This window comes from Phoxinus phoxinus (genome assembly GCF_949152265.1).
Source record: "Phoxinus phoxinus genome assembly, chromosome: 11".
NCBI classification, from domain to species: domain Eukaryota; kingdom Metazoa; phylum Chordata; class Actinopteri; order Cypriniformes; family Leuciscidae; genus Phoxinus; species Phoxinus phoxinus.
In genome coordinates this window covers 17,705,180-17,721,382 of record NC_136886.1, presented here as the reverse complement: position 1 = coordinate 17,721,382, position 16,203 = coordinate 17,705,180, and the positions used below count along the sequence as shown (strand labels likewise).

The 16,203-nt window shown below is 38.4% G+C and overlaps 2 protein-coding genes across 5 annotated transcripts in view; both read left to right on the top strand.

Annotated features, from left to right (window-relative positions):
- The window catches only part of espnla (espin like a), a 28,809-nt gene extending 19,476 nt beyond the window's left edge, over positions 1-9,333 (top strand). For all 3 annotated transcript variants that reach the window (XM_079627888.1, XM_079627890.1, XM_079627889.1), the window contains 5 exons: positions 4,587-4,727; positions 5,299-5,452; positions 5,696-5,841; positions 7,323-7,487; positions 7,574-9,333. In XM_079627888.1, coding sequence (XP_079484014.1) covers positions 4,587-4,727; positions 5,299-5,452; positions 5,696-5,841; positions 7,323-7,487; positions 7,574-9,058 — 2,091 coding nt within the window. In that variant the 3' untranslated portion in view covers positions 9,059-9,333. The remainder of the gene's footprint in view (positions 1-4,586; positions 4,728-5,298; positions 5,453-5,695; positions 5,842-7,322; positions 7,488-7,573) is intronic.
- A 169-nt stretch (positions 9,334-9,502) lies between these two features.
- Positions 9,503-16,001, top strand: klhl30 (kelch-like family member 30). 2 transcript variants are annotated; one of them, XM_079627892.1, is made up of 8 exons: positions 9,503-9,632; positions 10,411-11,249; positions 11,336-11,522; positions 13,457-13,543; positions 14,185-14,340; positions 14,468-14,656; positions 14,883-15,028; positions 15,138-16,001. In XM_079627892.1, the coding sequence occupies exons 2-8, from the start codon at positions 10,476-10,478 to the stop codon at positions 15,381-15,383; spliced, it is 1,785 nt and encodes a 594-aa protein (XP_079484018.1). In that variant the 5' UTR covers positions 9,503-9,632; positions 10,411-10,475; the 3' UTR covers positions 15,384-16,001. The 2 variants fall into 2 exon arrangements, with proteins under 2 accessions (XP_079484018.1, XP_079484017.1); XM_079627891.1 differs by having other exon boundaries at positions 9,506-9,636.
- Positions 16,002-16,203: the final 202 nt, after the last annotated feature.

Below are 16,203 nucleotides of genomic sequence, written 5' to 3'. Positions count from 1 at the left end.
TGTCCTCAAAGGGAGTTGTTCTCTCGCGTCGTTTTGCTTTGGAAACCAGTTTGTACATTGCAGATGTACATCAAGTGCCTCCCAGTACAGTAACCATAGTTGTTTATCCTCCTTAAAAACAAACACTGAAATATATTAATATTGGCATTAACTTTACATGAGTTGTTCGGTTTTAACCGATAAGGGCATTGCTGCATCTTAATTTATTGTACTTTCATATGCTCTGAATTGGATGGAGAATCACTCTTAGAAGAAAAGGTTCTATATAGAACCTTAAAAGGTTCTATAGGCGCTTCGTATTTGGAACCCCTAAAAGGTTCTACACTCTTAGAAAAAAAGGGTTCATTGGGGTTCTATATAGAACCATAGGGTTCTTTACTCAACTCCAAAGAACCTTTTATGCTAAAAAGGTTCTATAATGACAAGAAAGAACCCTTACTTGGGTTCTGTATAGAACCTTTTAGGGGTTCCAAATACGAAGCGCCTATAGAACCTTAAAAGAACCTTTTCTTCTAAGACTTCTCTGCCATTTATAAATGTGTACGGTATGAACTCATTCTCGGGCAATTTTCCATCCGCCATCTTGACATTGTTCTTTGTGACCTGTGTTTCTTGACCTATGCGTAATAACTTTCTTGGTACTATAACACTTACAGTTCAAGTTTATGGACTTTGAATCTGATGGCCTTTCAGATCCTGTGGCCTTATGGGATAGCAAATTGTCCATTGGTTCCACACTCAGCAGATGTAGAAGGCCATCTGGTTATTATTCACCTACTGAATCATGAATACCGAGAATTTGGACATTGTCCTTAATTGACTTGCTGTTTTTTTGCATGCTGTATAACCGCGAAGTATGCATATTCGGATGTAGGGCATGTCCTATTTTGACTAGCTTCTACTAACTGAAAAATACATTTGCAGCAAAAATAGCATAGATTTTAATGGGACACACAGCCTTTGATGTCTACAACAAAATCTGAATCTGAGACATGATTTATTTCTACTAAATAGGCTACTATAATAATTTACTCTGAGCAGTTATACTTATTGTATTTTTACTAGAGGGTTCCTTCTATTCTCTTTTCATCATTGACATTTCTAAAAAGCACATGGGTCAATGACATATAAGAGTGTCCATGATAAATAAAAGAAAAAAAAAGATTTAAAAAATCTGGTTAAAAAAAAAAAACATGTGCCAAATTCTTAGAAATTTACTCTTTGTATTTGTATGTTGATTGTAATTTTTTAAGTTTTTATAAATATGATGAATTATTAATTCCTATCATAAATATAAATTACAACTCAAACACTCAAATTATCTGACCTATTGAAACAGTCGTTATACAGTCTTTTGACGATATAATTTCCTTTTTTGTTGTTCTTTTATTGTTGTTGTATGTTTCTCATGTTGATTGGAACACATGACCTTGTTGGTCACACTATTTGACTTTGATTTTGGTGCATAATAACAAATTATTATTCCAAGCTACTAAAGGTTTGCTTTTCAAGAAATCCATTCTTTTAAAATGAAGCCTTTTTTTATTTGATTATGTGATCAGGGACATTGCATCACCCTGTCATTATTTATTTTACACTCTTTATTCTATAATAATGCATTTTTATTCACAAACTTTATTTATTTTTTAATACAATAATAGGTAGGACACCTGTATGTCTGCATGCTGATTTTTATGATGCTGGAGTCAAGTGATCTGAGTGCATTGTCACCTATTTTTCCAGGGCATGCATTATTAAGCAAATAATGGAAAGGTTCTCCTCATACAAAGCCCTGTCATGCAACACCTTTTTCATTGATTAGTGTTGATGTGTGTCAGGTCACGTCCCCAGTTTAATGCTGTGTCAGAGACCAAAAAAAACAACAACAACATCTGAATGAAAGAGATACAGTGTCTCTATCCGTTTCTTCTGATTTGACAGTCTCCTGCTTCCTATCACACCGCTCGCTTGTTCGCATGTTCCTATTGGTTTGTTCATTAGTGACATTGCCGGCTACCCAATCCACTGTGTAAATTATTAAGTGCATTCTCCTATCAGAGTTTATTGTTTATTGTCTGTTGGGCCATGGCCAGTTGTTAGGATGGTGTTGATTGAGTCAAGACATCTCTGGGTTTGGTGTTCACACCGCGTGTCACTGTCTAGTGACACAGAGCGATCAGCCTGCTAGGATATCAACCACAATTAAGAGGACTGTAGTTTGTAAGTAACTATTGTGCTTTTCGTACATGTTGTGTTTATGGAGATAACATTGCTAACTGTTTTCTGAACAATGCGTAATTATTTGTTAATCCCAGATGTATCATCGCAAAAATAACTGTATTTGAGCACTTGGTTTGTCTCTAAACTTTTGTAATGTTGAAATAGCTTTTTGTTTCAAAACGGATATAAGTTGCTTCTAATTGTTTTCATTTGATATGATCTATGCTCATAATTCTGATAAATATTTTTCACAGCATGACTATTGAAGATTTTTACATGTTGTAGTCTGTCTTTAATTTATATTAATCATCACTGAACAATTGGAATTTATTTGTATGTTTAATTGGTTGAAGAGTCTGTGGATGGTTATTACTAACTAGTTCTCATGGTAATTATTATGGGTATTTCTATTTTAAAATTCTGGCAGATACTTATTTTCATGGCTAAAAAATGGGCAGACTACTTTGTTAAATAGGCTACATTAATAATTAAAGGATCACAACAATTTAATGTACAGTATGTAAAATGTATATTCATTTTGGGATTACATACATGTATCTAAAGATTACATTTAAAAGAATGGTTTAAATTATTAGTGATTTTAAAGATAAACCCTGTTAGCATGAAATTATAGCATATATAACCTAAATGTAAAAAAGGGAAATGTGCATCCACAATTAAAAATCCATTATCAACGATAAATGATAAACCGATAAATAAATAATAATAATAAACCTCTCTAATATCAGCCTGTAACCGATATACCAATACATTGTATACTCATAGTATTTACAGTATGCTTGATTAAACTAGTATTTTAGCTTTTCTTCGTATCTGTTTAAACTGCAAAGCATAAGAACTTAATGAGTTAACAGTTTATCTGATACTGCTTGCTTAATATTTGTAGTAAAATAATTCTATGTAGAACAGCTAACATGGAAAGAATGCCATCTTCGGCTCATTCATCATCCTTTCTCCATTTTAACAAACTTTACAGCACACAGGATTTGCTGCTGTAGTCACCTCGGACGGTTTTCACTCAGTCCTCTAAATTCAAGAACTGTCAAACATGTTCATCAAGTGTTTAACTGAAGGTGTAAATGTGATTTATCATAGAACGTATTGCTTACGTGTCAACACAAGTGTGTGGTCTTGAATTCCTTTAGCAAGCAGAGATAAATGTGGCGGGTTTAACCTTACCAAACCTTACAAACTGTTTTGGCCTACATAGTTCTACCATTTCTGGTTCTTTTCTTTCATTCCCCCAATAATTTAATTTTGTGTATTAGTACAGAACATTGAGAAATATTCCACGGTTTCTATTTGCTTCAACTCATATCTTTGAGTTGTCCCCCCGAGTAACTGTCCAAAGCAACCAGTGAAACAGAAAGACTTGAAATTGTTTTACACCAGATTTCCACCATCTTACTACCATATAGAGATTTATGGATTTGGTGCTTTTGCTGTAGTCTCACTCTCTTCATCAGCATTCGTGTGGCCCATAAGGCAGAGGAGAGGATGGTAGAACCGTGTTTCTCCAGCATCCACTGCCTAAGCCACAGAAGAGGATAGCTGATGGAAACCAAATGTGCCATGGTGTCCACTGGCTTTGATTAAACCTTCACGCAGAGACAGATGCATCCTGATCGTGAGTGAGGAACTGAACTGCTGCTCAAAGGTCATGAAGGGAAGAGATTCCACTTCGCTAATGTAGTTTTGCCCCATATACCCACATTACCCCTCCCAAAGTTTATCTATTTATGAATTGCACAACTTCTGGGAAATGTATTCATGCCTTTGCCCAAGCCGTGTCACAGCACATTTCGTGCTGTTCGGACATCAAAGTGCCGTGCAAGAGGAAATTGGGAGGACCACCTTGCAGAGACAAAGCAAAATAGCATGCTGCGGCATATCAGTGTTCCCTTTGATGCTCTGTGCGTGTGTGTGTTTTACAGAGAGCCCTTTGAGAGCCACATTTGATATGCATTCTGCATGGAGTCCATTAGGATATTACAGTTTCATCAGCGGTGATCTAAATGTTTCCATATACTCTGCATTTTCCCTCTGGTAAAGTGGGATCTAGATGTTGGGCTCAGGTACAACTATTTTGCCCCCTAGCTAGGGCCCCTCTTACTGTAACGCTCACATATCGTTACGCGGACCACAACACTGCACAAAAGACAGACCACAAATAACTGTTTCTCATGTGTATGATTGGGATATTCTTGCGATGTATCGAATGGCAATAATTGGGCTTTTATTCCATTTTCCTTGCAGGTCTACATGCAATTATTTGCTTTGATGATGGCACACTACCTGAATCGGTAAATATTATATGATAATAAAAGTATTGTATTGTATTGCAGCTCTGTCCAGCTGCACAGCCTCTGGAAGAGAACTGTCCTATAGAGGAAGAGCTTAGAGAGAAACCAGCTGTGTCCCGGCAACTTAGCTCTGATTATTACAGACAGATTACTAATCCACACAATAACATGGACAGTCTTAAGGTGAGTCTTGTATGATTTTGAAAAATAACACGATATGAATGACAGTATGCCATTAGTTCTGTTCTAAAATTCAGTGAGCTGTTTCTCTGCTTAATTCCTACATAGGTAGCTACCTTCCAAGGCAGCGTTTAACTGCGTAACACCTCTAAATGACTGATTTCAAATGCTAAACTTTGAAACAGCTCTATGCGTCACACAAAAAGGAAAAACATATGTCAATAGATTTCAATACAGTTTGACATAACATATTGCTAAGCTAACTGTGCAATACCATAATAAGTATTAAAATACACAGTGCACAGAAATAGTGAGTAAAATCCATTACTTTAATAAAACCAATAACTTGTTTTTGAACAATTTTGGTACTGAATGTATTGAAGTATACTTTGGGCTTTAGAATGTAACTAAACTCCCTCTATGAGCAGCTCACTAGACTTTATAACAGAGCAATTATTTACTTGTTATTTTGCATTGAATCAAAAAAGTGTGCTTTAATAAGGCATTAGTATCTGGCTGTAGTAAGTGTCGACATTCAATTGAGTGCCTTTCCATTTCATTTTTACCCCACAAGCACCCTGAGACCGAAGATTCGCCTCAAGCCCGTTACCCCGCACCACCTCTTTCACCTCCTCCACCCCCTTCCACCACTACCTCCTCGGTCAGATCACCTCCATCTTCTATCCCACATGGCAACGCTTTACACAATGTCCACATGGCCACTACTGGTGAGAAAGCCCTAAGGGGGCCGTTTAATACCCCTAGTGCTGCTCTGCAAGTTTATGTTCTGTAATCCTGAGAGAATTTTGTGGGCACTGCTGTCACCATTGACTCATCCTTCCTTAATTTCACTTGATGACTTAATTCCAGTTCAATGAGTAATGGTAATCAGCCTATGTGAATATGATCAGAACATAACTGGAAACAGATGAGAGTAACAAATGATGTTCTTGTTCTGATTGTCATTGCAGTGGTGAAGAATCTTAGCTCCACTACGCCTGCAAGTAAGCCAGTACCAGAGAAAGGGAAACTGCTAATGGGAGGAATGAAACTGGGAGATGTGAAATCTATCGCCAGCTTTAAAAAATCTGTATTGACTGCAGATTTGACATTTTCAGTTAGTACATTTACCTTACACAGTTTATCATGATAACTAAGTCTAGAGGGCAACTGCACTGCAAAGACAGACGCAGACCAAGGACGACAGTCACCAGATTAGAGCATGTCACTTCTCAGACGTTCCAAGACCGAAAAAACGTTAATTCAGCATGTTCAATCGGGCAAAAACACACACTGATCTGACAAAACCTGACGAAATGTCTGTTGTCGTCTGTCTGTGCAGTGTAAATTGCCCTTAAGGCTGTGTTCACACTAGCAAAATACTGTTGTAAGTCCTTTGTTTGAATTCTAAATGCAGTTACATGACCTATCCTATCCAGAAGTCTGAAGTCACATGATGTTACGTTTCCAAATCCAAAGGCTCCTTGAGATCCCAAAAGCAAACCACAAACAGTGCTAATACACACTGACAGTGCTCTGTAGTACTCCCAAAAAATTATGATCCCTAACCCTTATCTCCATATGGAAATTTCAGACGGCCAGACAGTTATTCATCTCTGAATCTTTCAAATATTTGTTTTTTGGGATTCCGTGAACCCGAAGATTGTGCACTGTGAGTTTTTAAAAGTTTATCTTAAAGGTGTGACATAATTGAATAGTGCTTATGTAACGCACGCAGGCCAGTAGGAGCTATAAACCTTACTCCCCTGGCCTCAAGAGGCGCACTAGTGACTGATGCTAGCGGCTGCGGTCTTTAGCATCCTTGATAGCGTGCCTGCTTCCCATGCCGGACAACCCGGTTAGAATCCCGCTCAAATGCTGCACTCTACACTAAGCAAGATTTGCCGCATGAACTTGAGACTCGTTCATTAAATAATATTGTAATTTGAGGCTTCCGGACATCATAGAAGTCCCAAAGTCAGCATGTTGCTAAGCTAACTGCGAAATACTCTAATAAGCATAAAAATACTGTACACAGCACCATTGGTCCATTAAAAAAAAAAAAAAATATATATATATATATATATATATTGATGCTAAAGCTGTTGTGTGAACAGAACACTTAGAGCAGGGGTGCCCAATCCTGCTCCTGCCGATCGGCTGTCCTGCACAGTTCATCTCCAACCCTAATCAAACACACCTGAAGCAACCAATTAAGGTCTTCAGGATCACTTGAAAATTAAAGGCAGGTGTGTTTGATTAGGGTTGGAGATGAACTGTGCAGGACAGTCGATCGGCAGGAGCAGGATTGGGCACCCTGCCCTGACTTAGAGGGTTGCCTTGGTAAATTCAGTTGTCAGTGATGGTTGACCATGTGAACATAGTTTATTTATTGACTTGAACTTTTATGAAATGTACTGAAGCACTTAATCATATATGTAGAAGAAAACCGCATTATACAAAAAAGAACCAAGTTTATGAAATTCATGGTTTCATATTAGCCAAGCATGATAGTGCTGTTTTTGTTTTTTATGTACTTGACAGCTTAAGGGCACCAGTACTTGCCAATACATTATTGTCTTGCCTTTTCTTTTTTAGAATAAAATGGTTGTGTTACCGACAGAGGAGGCTAATTTGTCTGATATTGATTACCTGGTACCCATGCACGATGAGAAGGGCAGACCTATAGCAGAATGGAAGAGACAAGTGATGGTACGACAGCTACAGGCCAGATTATTTGACCAGGAAACCCAGAGGATAAAGGTGAGCTATAAATAGTGCATTAAATGTCTGACTGCAACTTTCTCCAGGTTGGATTTTAACTGGATGTATTGTATCTTATTAAACAGGAGAATGGTAGTAGATATTCAAAGATGGATAGTTGGAGGTTCTCCCAGGCTCACAATGCCATCCTGGGTCCATTTGGAGAACTTCTAACAGAAGATGACCTCATTTATCTAGAGAAGCAAATTAAGAGTGTCTCGATGCATAAGAACTGCGAGGGCTATGAAATGGAGCTTGCTCATCTGGCCGAAGAACTTCGAAACATTCTCCCTGCACCGATAGTCAACATCACAGTCAACACCCAGTACAAAAACTCTACACAGACTCCCTTACCCGTTTGGTGCAACCGTATTTCAGGGATTGTGAAGAGTATGTCACTGCTTATGACCAACCTAACAGACCAGCCCTACTGCAAAATGCCAAACACAGAGCTTGTGAGTGTCTTCTCTCAGGCTTCAGAGAGGCAAGCCTCCACCAGAGGCAGGAGGGAGAAGATAGAAAACGAGATTCACCAGTTTGGGGTCTCTGTGAGGAACCTGAAGTCCAACTTTGAGAATCAGAATGAATCCTCAGTGGAGGATTCAGGGAGAACAGAATCATTGTGTGAACAAGAGAAAGAACTAGTAGAGAGTGGTTTGGATGTGGTCTCTCAAAAACAGGAACAAAGACCAGAGATTGACCAGAGTGATGATTCAGAGATCGACTATGTAATCAGCGATGCCATGGAAAGTACAACCCTGCGGAAGGAGCGTATTGTGGTATTGTTCCTGGGTCACTGGAAGAAGTCAGCTTATACTGTAACCGTGAGAAACGCTCAGAGGAAGCAAAGCGTTGATTCGCTGGAGATATCTATGAAGCCAAAATGTGAACGCAAAGCTAGCTTGGATATCTCACAGAAGAGGACCATGGAGAATGGCAAACTGGGGCACTTTTTTAAGCAGAGAAGTGCCATCAATAAGATGATTGGGAACTGGAGAAGCATGATCTCATTTGTACCGTCACGGCAGATCCGAAGACTCAACCGGCAGCAGGCAATTTACTCACCTGAGCAGTTCCTCCCCCGTGTGGATGGATCTCCCGTTGACTACGACACGCTGACACTCGACCTCTTCATGCTCGGCTACTTTCACATACTGGAGTTGGATTTGCCAGCAGATGAGAGGAAAATGAGACACCTTCTGTGCTTTGAAGTGTTCGACCATGTGGGGCGTTTTACCTGGGAAACTGTCCGGGATTTTCACAAGGCTGTGATTCAGGACATTGAAGCTGGAAACCGGGAATGGAAGGATGGATTTGAGGACATTAAGGTGAAGTTCTTTGGAGATGGATCAGGCCAGCCAGAGCTTGAACACTTAGAGCAGACCACAACGGTAGACAAGAGACCTGTGCCTAAAGTCATCGTACAAACGCCCACCCCAGATGAGGGCGATGTCCTGAAAAATAATGCAGATATTAGTTGTCTGACTAATGATGAAATTTGCAAATATATTGACCGTAGTTTTGCTTTCTGGAAAGAAAAGGAGGCTGAGATATTTGATTTTGAGGAATGACAATAAGCCGTTTGGGAGGGTGGAATGTACATATAGATTTCTTATAATCTTTAAGTATGTCTATTTATTTATTTTTGATGCAGAATTGGAACCAATATTTATACAGTTGTGACAGTAAAGGCATGCTTTTGCCATTTGCCGGAAGACTGCCATAAACTGAAGAGTTTGCTATTCTGTTCTGATTCTTTCTCAGAATTTTGTGATTTAAAAAATGATTTAAATGACTACTTCAGTTGAGTTTTTTTACACCTTAAAATCTGACATTTAGATACTTACAGCAGACTGGTGTGCTTTTGTTTTGCACCAATATTGGAGGCTGCTTACTCTAATTAATAAATAAATGATCATCTGACTGTTTATTCTTGTACAGAGTGTTGTGTGTATCTCTTTAAGAGCAGCTGGGAACTTAACTCTACTATTTTGACTGGCCTAAAAATAGCTGTGAAAGACAAGCATGCTCTCCCAGTGACTCTGCAGAAGACAACGTGTCCCCCATTTCAGACAGCAGCAACAAAATAGACTGCCTTTTAAAAAAGTACTGTGAATAATGTATGGTTTCTGCTTTCATTCGCAGGCAGGTAAGTTTAATTCAGAGTATTTTTTGTCTTAAAAAGAAGAAATTAAACTTTCCAAATATTACAAGTGTCAGTTGCTCCTTGGACAACAAACTTTGTATTTTAAGTAAATGGACCTAAACATTATTTGAAGTGTCTGTTATTTGAGAAAATGTTAACAGATATATCTGTATTGCACATTATAGAAAACAATTCATATTTTGAATATTAAGGGGAAAGTGTATACTTGTCAATTTACTTTGAGTCATTTTGTTGTTCTGATTAAAGCAATGTCATAGACGGTTTGTGCAAAAAGCCACAGAGTAAGCTATCACATCATTAGATATGTGCAGTTTTTTAGAATCACAAACAACAATCATATTGGAAATTCACAAGAATGGCATTTTTTTTTCTTGTTTAACATCCTCTGTTGATTCGCCAGTGATATATTTTTAAGTGTGTTATGTGTGCAAACTCTCTTAACAGACAACGAAATTCATCTTTAATGGTAGTAAGTTTAATTCTCAGAATTATTCTCTCCCAGTGTGCCTTTCAAATATATTGTCTTTGGCAAGAACCTGTTTTTAACTTTGGTGAAAATCATCTGATAATTTGACTTATATTTATATTCTAACATAACTTCATTCTCTTCCAATTTGTTTCTGAAATGTTCTGTTACCAAGCAGAAAGACTGAAAATTTGTCCTCAGGTCACTGGAGGCTCCACACTGCTCTGGTCATGAATGTCGCAATCAGATTTCATGTGACTGATTATACCCATTTGTCTTGTCCGATGTAGGTAAACACTGAAAACATCTGTTGGTTGGCTCTGAATGTATTAAGGCCATAGGTCAGAGTGTCGTCATGGTGCGTAATGTAGACGACCTAGACTTCTGCCTCTCTTCCCACCCGCAGAGCATCTTAGAGGGCCTGCGTTCCCTCTGTTCTCAACCCAAACTTGTGGATGTCACCCTGAGCGCTGGTGGACGGGATTTCCCCTGTCACCGTGGAATCCTTGCACTCTGCAGCCCTTACTTCCATTCCATGTTCTCAGGTGATTTCGTGGAGAGCATTGCTGCTCGTGTCGAGCTTCATGATGTAGATCCGGATGTATTGTCAACACTGTTGGACTTTGCTTATACAGGGAAACTCACCATCAACAAAAACAATGTGGAGGGACTCATGTGCACGTCCAGCCAGCTCCAGTTCCACACTGTCCGTACTGTATGCAGCCGATATTTGCAGCACCAGATAGATGCCACAAACTGCTTGGGAATCCTTGAGTTTGGAGAGATCCATGGATGCCCTGAAGTGGTTGCTAAAGCATGGGGCTTCCTCCTTGAGAACTTTGAGTCAGTGCAACAACATGAGGAGATTTTGCTCCTGGAGAAAGACAGACTGGTGGCCTGCCTAAAGGACGAGGATCTGCACATAAGAGATGACCGGTCCTGTACCGAAGCAGTTTTGGCCTGGGTCGGGCATTGTAGAGAAAATCGGATCTGCCACCTGCGAGAATTGTTGAGCTTGGTTAAGCTTTCCCTCCTCCCAGATTCCTACCTCACTGACAACTTGCTCAAAGAGCCATTGGTGCAGAACTCGCTAGAATCCAAAGAGTTGGTGGAGGGAATATGTAGAGAGGTCAGACAAATCTATTTAATTGAGGTTTCTTAAATATAATGTTTCGTTCTACAAAATAAATGTTGTGTTGTTGTTTTATTCTTCAGAAACGAGAAATGACAGGAGGTGTGTCAGAGCAAAGAGTCACTCAGAATGCCCTCAACCTGCAGGAGGTTTTATTTGTGATGGGCGGTCCCTCGCTGGATGACTCGGACGATGAAGACGAGGATGAAGACGAAGACACAAATAGAAGATTGCACCCCAGAAATTGTTGTTTCTTCAACCCAAAGCTTGGTAAGGACAACTTCAGCTGGCACATCAATTCCATTAGGGAGAATTTACCGTAATGTGGAACACTGAAGATCTGATGTGCATAATACCAGTCAAATCTGAATACACTTCAAGGGGTAATTCACTGCTAACAAGAGGCTCTTTTAATAAACTTTGGCTGTATGTAGTAGAAAAAAAATTGGCTGTGGTGTTCCCTTTTATCAAAAATGTAGGAAACCTACACAACACCCATAATGTGAGCAGAATTTTAGTTGATATTTTTGATCATATTTTTTTTCCAAGCACATTTTACATTTTCCAAACTACATCAATCTTAATAACTACTATTAATTTTGTATTTAATAATTTTTAAGTGATATTCAGTTGTTAAGGAAGGCTGGAAGTTAAAACGCCTTATATTCAGGTGTCCATAATTATTAAGTAGGTTTTATTTTACAGTTAAAATGGGCCAAACAAGAGAAATCACTCGCACTAAAAATTAAGGTGTGACCAATGGACAGCAGAACACTCAGCAGTGTCATAGAAAAACAGTCCAAGAAGAAAAGACACATGTTAACTGCCAAGAAAATTGAGAATTAAAGTGAAGAATTAGATTTGAAACTTTCAGGAACCCTTTAGTCTCCAGTGTCACCATTTTCCAGAACGGCAACCTACCTGGAGTCTCCAGAAGTACAAGGTGTCAGGATCTCAGAGTCTTTGCTATGGTAAAGAATCCTGAAATATGACCCACACTTAATAAGAATCACAAGCTGAAGTGTTGTGAAATACATGAAGACTGTTTATAGAAAACCTATCTGTCTGAAGGCTTTATAGCACCAGTTCAAGCCCGACAAGAGCAGCGGTGGTGATAGAGTCGTGCTGTGAGCTGCTACAATGAGCAAGTTGGACCTTTCAGGGTTGAAGATAGACTTAAAATCAACTCCCAAAACTTACTGCCAGATTCTGGAAGATGAATTCTTAAAACAGTGGTACGACATGATGTGGTGCTGGTTCTTCAAGAGTCACTCCCAACCTAACTGTCTAAAGCCAATAAAAAACAAGTCTTCATGTATTTCACAACACTTAAGCTTGTGATTATTATTAAGTGTGGGTCATATTTCAGGATTCCTTACCGTACCAAAGTCTCTGAGACACTGTGTACTTCTGGAGACTCCAGGATAGGTTTCAGCTCTGGGAAATGGTGGCAATGGAGGCTAAAGGGTTCACACCTAATTCTTCACCTTAATTCCTTTTTTTGGGCAGTTAACCTGTCTTTTCTTCTTGGCCTGTTTTTGTATGACTCTGCTGAACCAATGAGTGTTTTGCTGTCCATTGGTCACGCCTTAATTCTGCAGTCTCTAGTATTGCATTAGTATTTCATTCTTTTCATGAGCATTTAAATTTTAAAGTGCGAGTTAAATCTCTTTTTTGGCCCATTTTACCTGGAAAAGAAAACCTTCTTAATAATTACGCACACCCGAATATAAGGCTTGCACTTCCAGCCTTCCTTAACAATCATATATCACTTTTAAATGATTAAATACAAAATTAATAGTAGTTATTAGTAGTTATATAGTCAGAATGTCTCTCTCTCTCTCTCTCTCTCTCTCTCTCTCTCTCTCTCTCTCTCTCTCTCTCTCTCTCTCTCTCTCTCTCTCTCTCTCTCTCTCTCTCTCTCGTAATTTTTAAAAGGGTAAGTACGATGCTTCACCTCTTGATGCTGGTTAAAAAAAATATGTATTATTCCATATCCTTTGATGACCTTCACTTTACTCATTCTAAAATGTTAAAAACAGTAATAATAAAAAATTAGCATGTATATCCAAACTTTCAATTGGTAGTTAACAACCATGTTTTAGCAGGTTATGTGATGAGATCTACCCTACGTGTTATGTGACTGTATACATGTGCATTTTTAAGAAGATTTTTGAGGTATATTTTATTCTTTTTTTCCATAGGGCAGTGGTTCCAGTTGCCTGATTTTCCCAACTACAATAAATGGGGTTATTCTGTTGTCTCCTTAAACAGCAATGTGTATGTCACAGGTGAGCTGAACTCTTTTCATTAGATATGTAACCATTACCTAAGGGCTGTAACCCCCATATCAACTTAGACAGAATTGTTTTATTCACAATATTTATAGTAGTATGGATAATTTGCTGATTGGTTGGTTTGGTCTGTATGCCTCAAATCATAATGACAAGGAAAAAGAGACTGAAGAAAAGAGAATGAAATTATACAAATAAAAATGTGCAGTACACAACTTCTATTTTTACCAAGATAAAACAATCCAAAGATTTTCCATGGTATTAATAGAGCCTGTGCCCTTTGGGAAAGGATCAGTGAGATTTATAGTTATTACACACATGAATGGAACTTCATCTCCAATGAGGATTTGGACATGCTGAGATAAAACAGTCCCATGTCTTATAGATAATCCTGCTAAGACTCACATAAGACCTGAAATCACTTTAGAAATGTGGGGACTAGAACGCAAAGAAGCAGAACATTAACTTTGGGATGACCAGGGATACTTGGGGCATCATTGCCTAATGTTGCCTGGCCACCAGTGGGGACCGTTGAACCTTCCTGTTGAGCTGATGATTTATTCAAATAAATCAGCTAACCATTCATCTGAATTTACATGGAATGGAAAAAAATATATATATATTTTTATAACTCTCAGGAGGATCAAGAGGGTCTCAGTCCAACACGTGGTCCACCACAGAGACCTGGAAGTTCATCACTCGTGAGGGGAAGTGGGTTACAGTCGCCCCAATGTTGCGGCCCAGGACTAACCATTCTTCTGCAACTCTCAATGGAGAGATTTATGTAATTGGTGGTAAGAAAACAAATCAGTTTCCAACTGCATGCATCAGACAAAGGCATTTGTGTAGATTTCCCTGCAGAACTGGAACTTTTTTATGTAACATAAGACATTGCTTCTTTTTTTTTTTTTTCATTGACAGGAACTACAATGGATTTTGTCGAAGTTGAACATTATGACCCATTCAGTAATTGCTGGACTCCCACGGGCCCAGCACTGAAGTATGTGACTAACTTTACAGCCACATCGTGTGAAGGAAAGCTGTACCTCATTGGTTCTTGTGCTGTTAAATATAATGCCCTGACTATGCAGTGCTACAACCCTGTCATAGGTAAGAAACAACACATGTCAACGTGTATTACATCACAAGTATCAGTAAAAACAAACCACATCTGTCATATTAGAGCCTCTAGTAGTTTGGAACTAGTAATTCAGAACAATTTTATGAGACACTTTACAAGAGTGTTCACTCGTGGAGCCCTGCCAACATTGAAGCACAGTTCAATACTATGTAGTCAGAGTATACTTTTGTAAATGAGCTTTCTCTTCTTCAACAGATAGCTGGTGTATCATCTGCTCTCCTTTTATTCCTAAATATCTCTCTTCTCCCCGCTCTGTCTCTATGGATGGAGTCATTTACCTCGTAGCAGATAACACCAAAAAGGTCTATTTGTATGACCCAGAGGGTAATATGTGGGAAAAAGTGAGTCTTATGTGATCTCTTTTTTTTTTTTTTACACAGAAAATCAAGCACATGTAAAGTTATCCGAACCCTCATGTACTGTTTTTATGTTTGCCATTTTTCTTCCCAGATTCAGTTTCTGCACACTCTTCATGAGAATGGGGATTTGGTGGTTCTAGGCAGGCAATTGTATGTGACTGGAGGGCACTGGAAGGGAATGGAGGGGGATTACGGTGTGGAAGTGGAAGTATACAACCGCGCCTCCAACACTTGGAAGGTGGACGGCTTTCTTCCCAGACTCTGGTCCTACAGTGGCTGCTGTTCCATCTTCCTGGACACTTCCCAGTGGACGGAATTCTTCCCTGAGGAGACTTAATATCTGTCATGTCCCCTAAATCCTGACTTAAGCTTTGGTGCAAAATGTCCTTTTCTCAGCGTACACTGGCGACTATCATTTAGAAAAAAGGAATTACAAAAAAAAAAGAAAAAAAGAAAAGAAATTACAATATCAGTTTATAACAATCATAACCCAGAGAGCACACATAGATGTGTTAAAGAGTAGTTCATCTGGAAAGCATCTGCTGTGTACAAACATCTGATAAACATCTTTAAAAAGTCAGTTTACATACATTCTAAATCATACATCTTAAAGACGTTTTCTGAATGTCTATTTAACATATGATAGGAAATGTCTTAGAGACGTATATTGCAAACACTCAAAAAAATAACGTGTGCGATTAGGGAATGTGAGGTCACTAATTTGTTTTACTCTAAGATAAAATCAAGTATTGCTTTTGTGTAAAATTGTGTATATTGAGTTGTGTATTGTTAGGCTAAGTATTTGATAAGAGGTACGTTTTTAAGCCTTATAGCAGCTAGTTGTTATTTGCCTTCATGTGGCCAATAAATATTTATGTTTAAGCATTTTTGTTTTTGAATAGACTAAGTTGTATCACATGATTTTTCCTGTAAAATTCTAATTCAAGAATTCTTATTATTTCTTTTGACTGAATTTATTTCGAAATGTGTTTTATTTTTAATCAGTTGATAATGTTTATTACAAAATCGTGCTGTTTAAAACCCTTGTTAGTTATCATCACATTGATATACATTTATTGATATAAACTTTTGAATAAAGTTGCAACAATGACTGGAATAACCAGTGTTGTGTTTGTTCAGTCATCACCATAGACTTT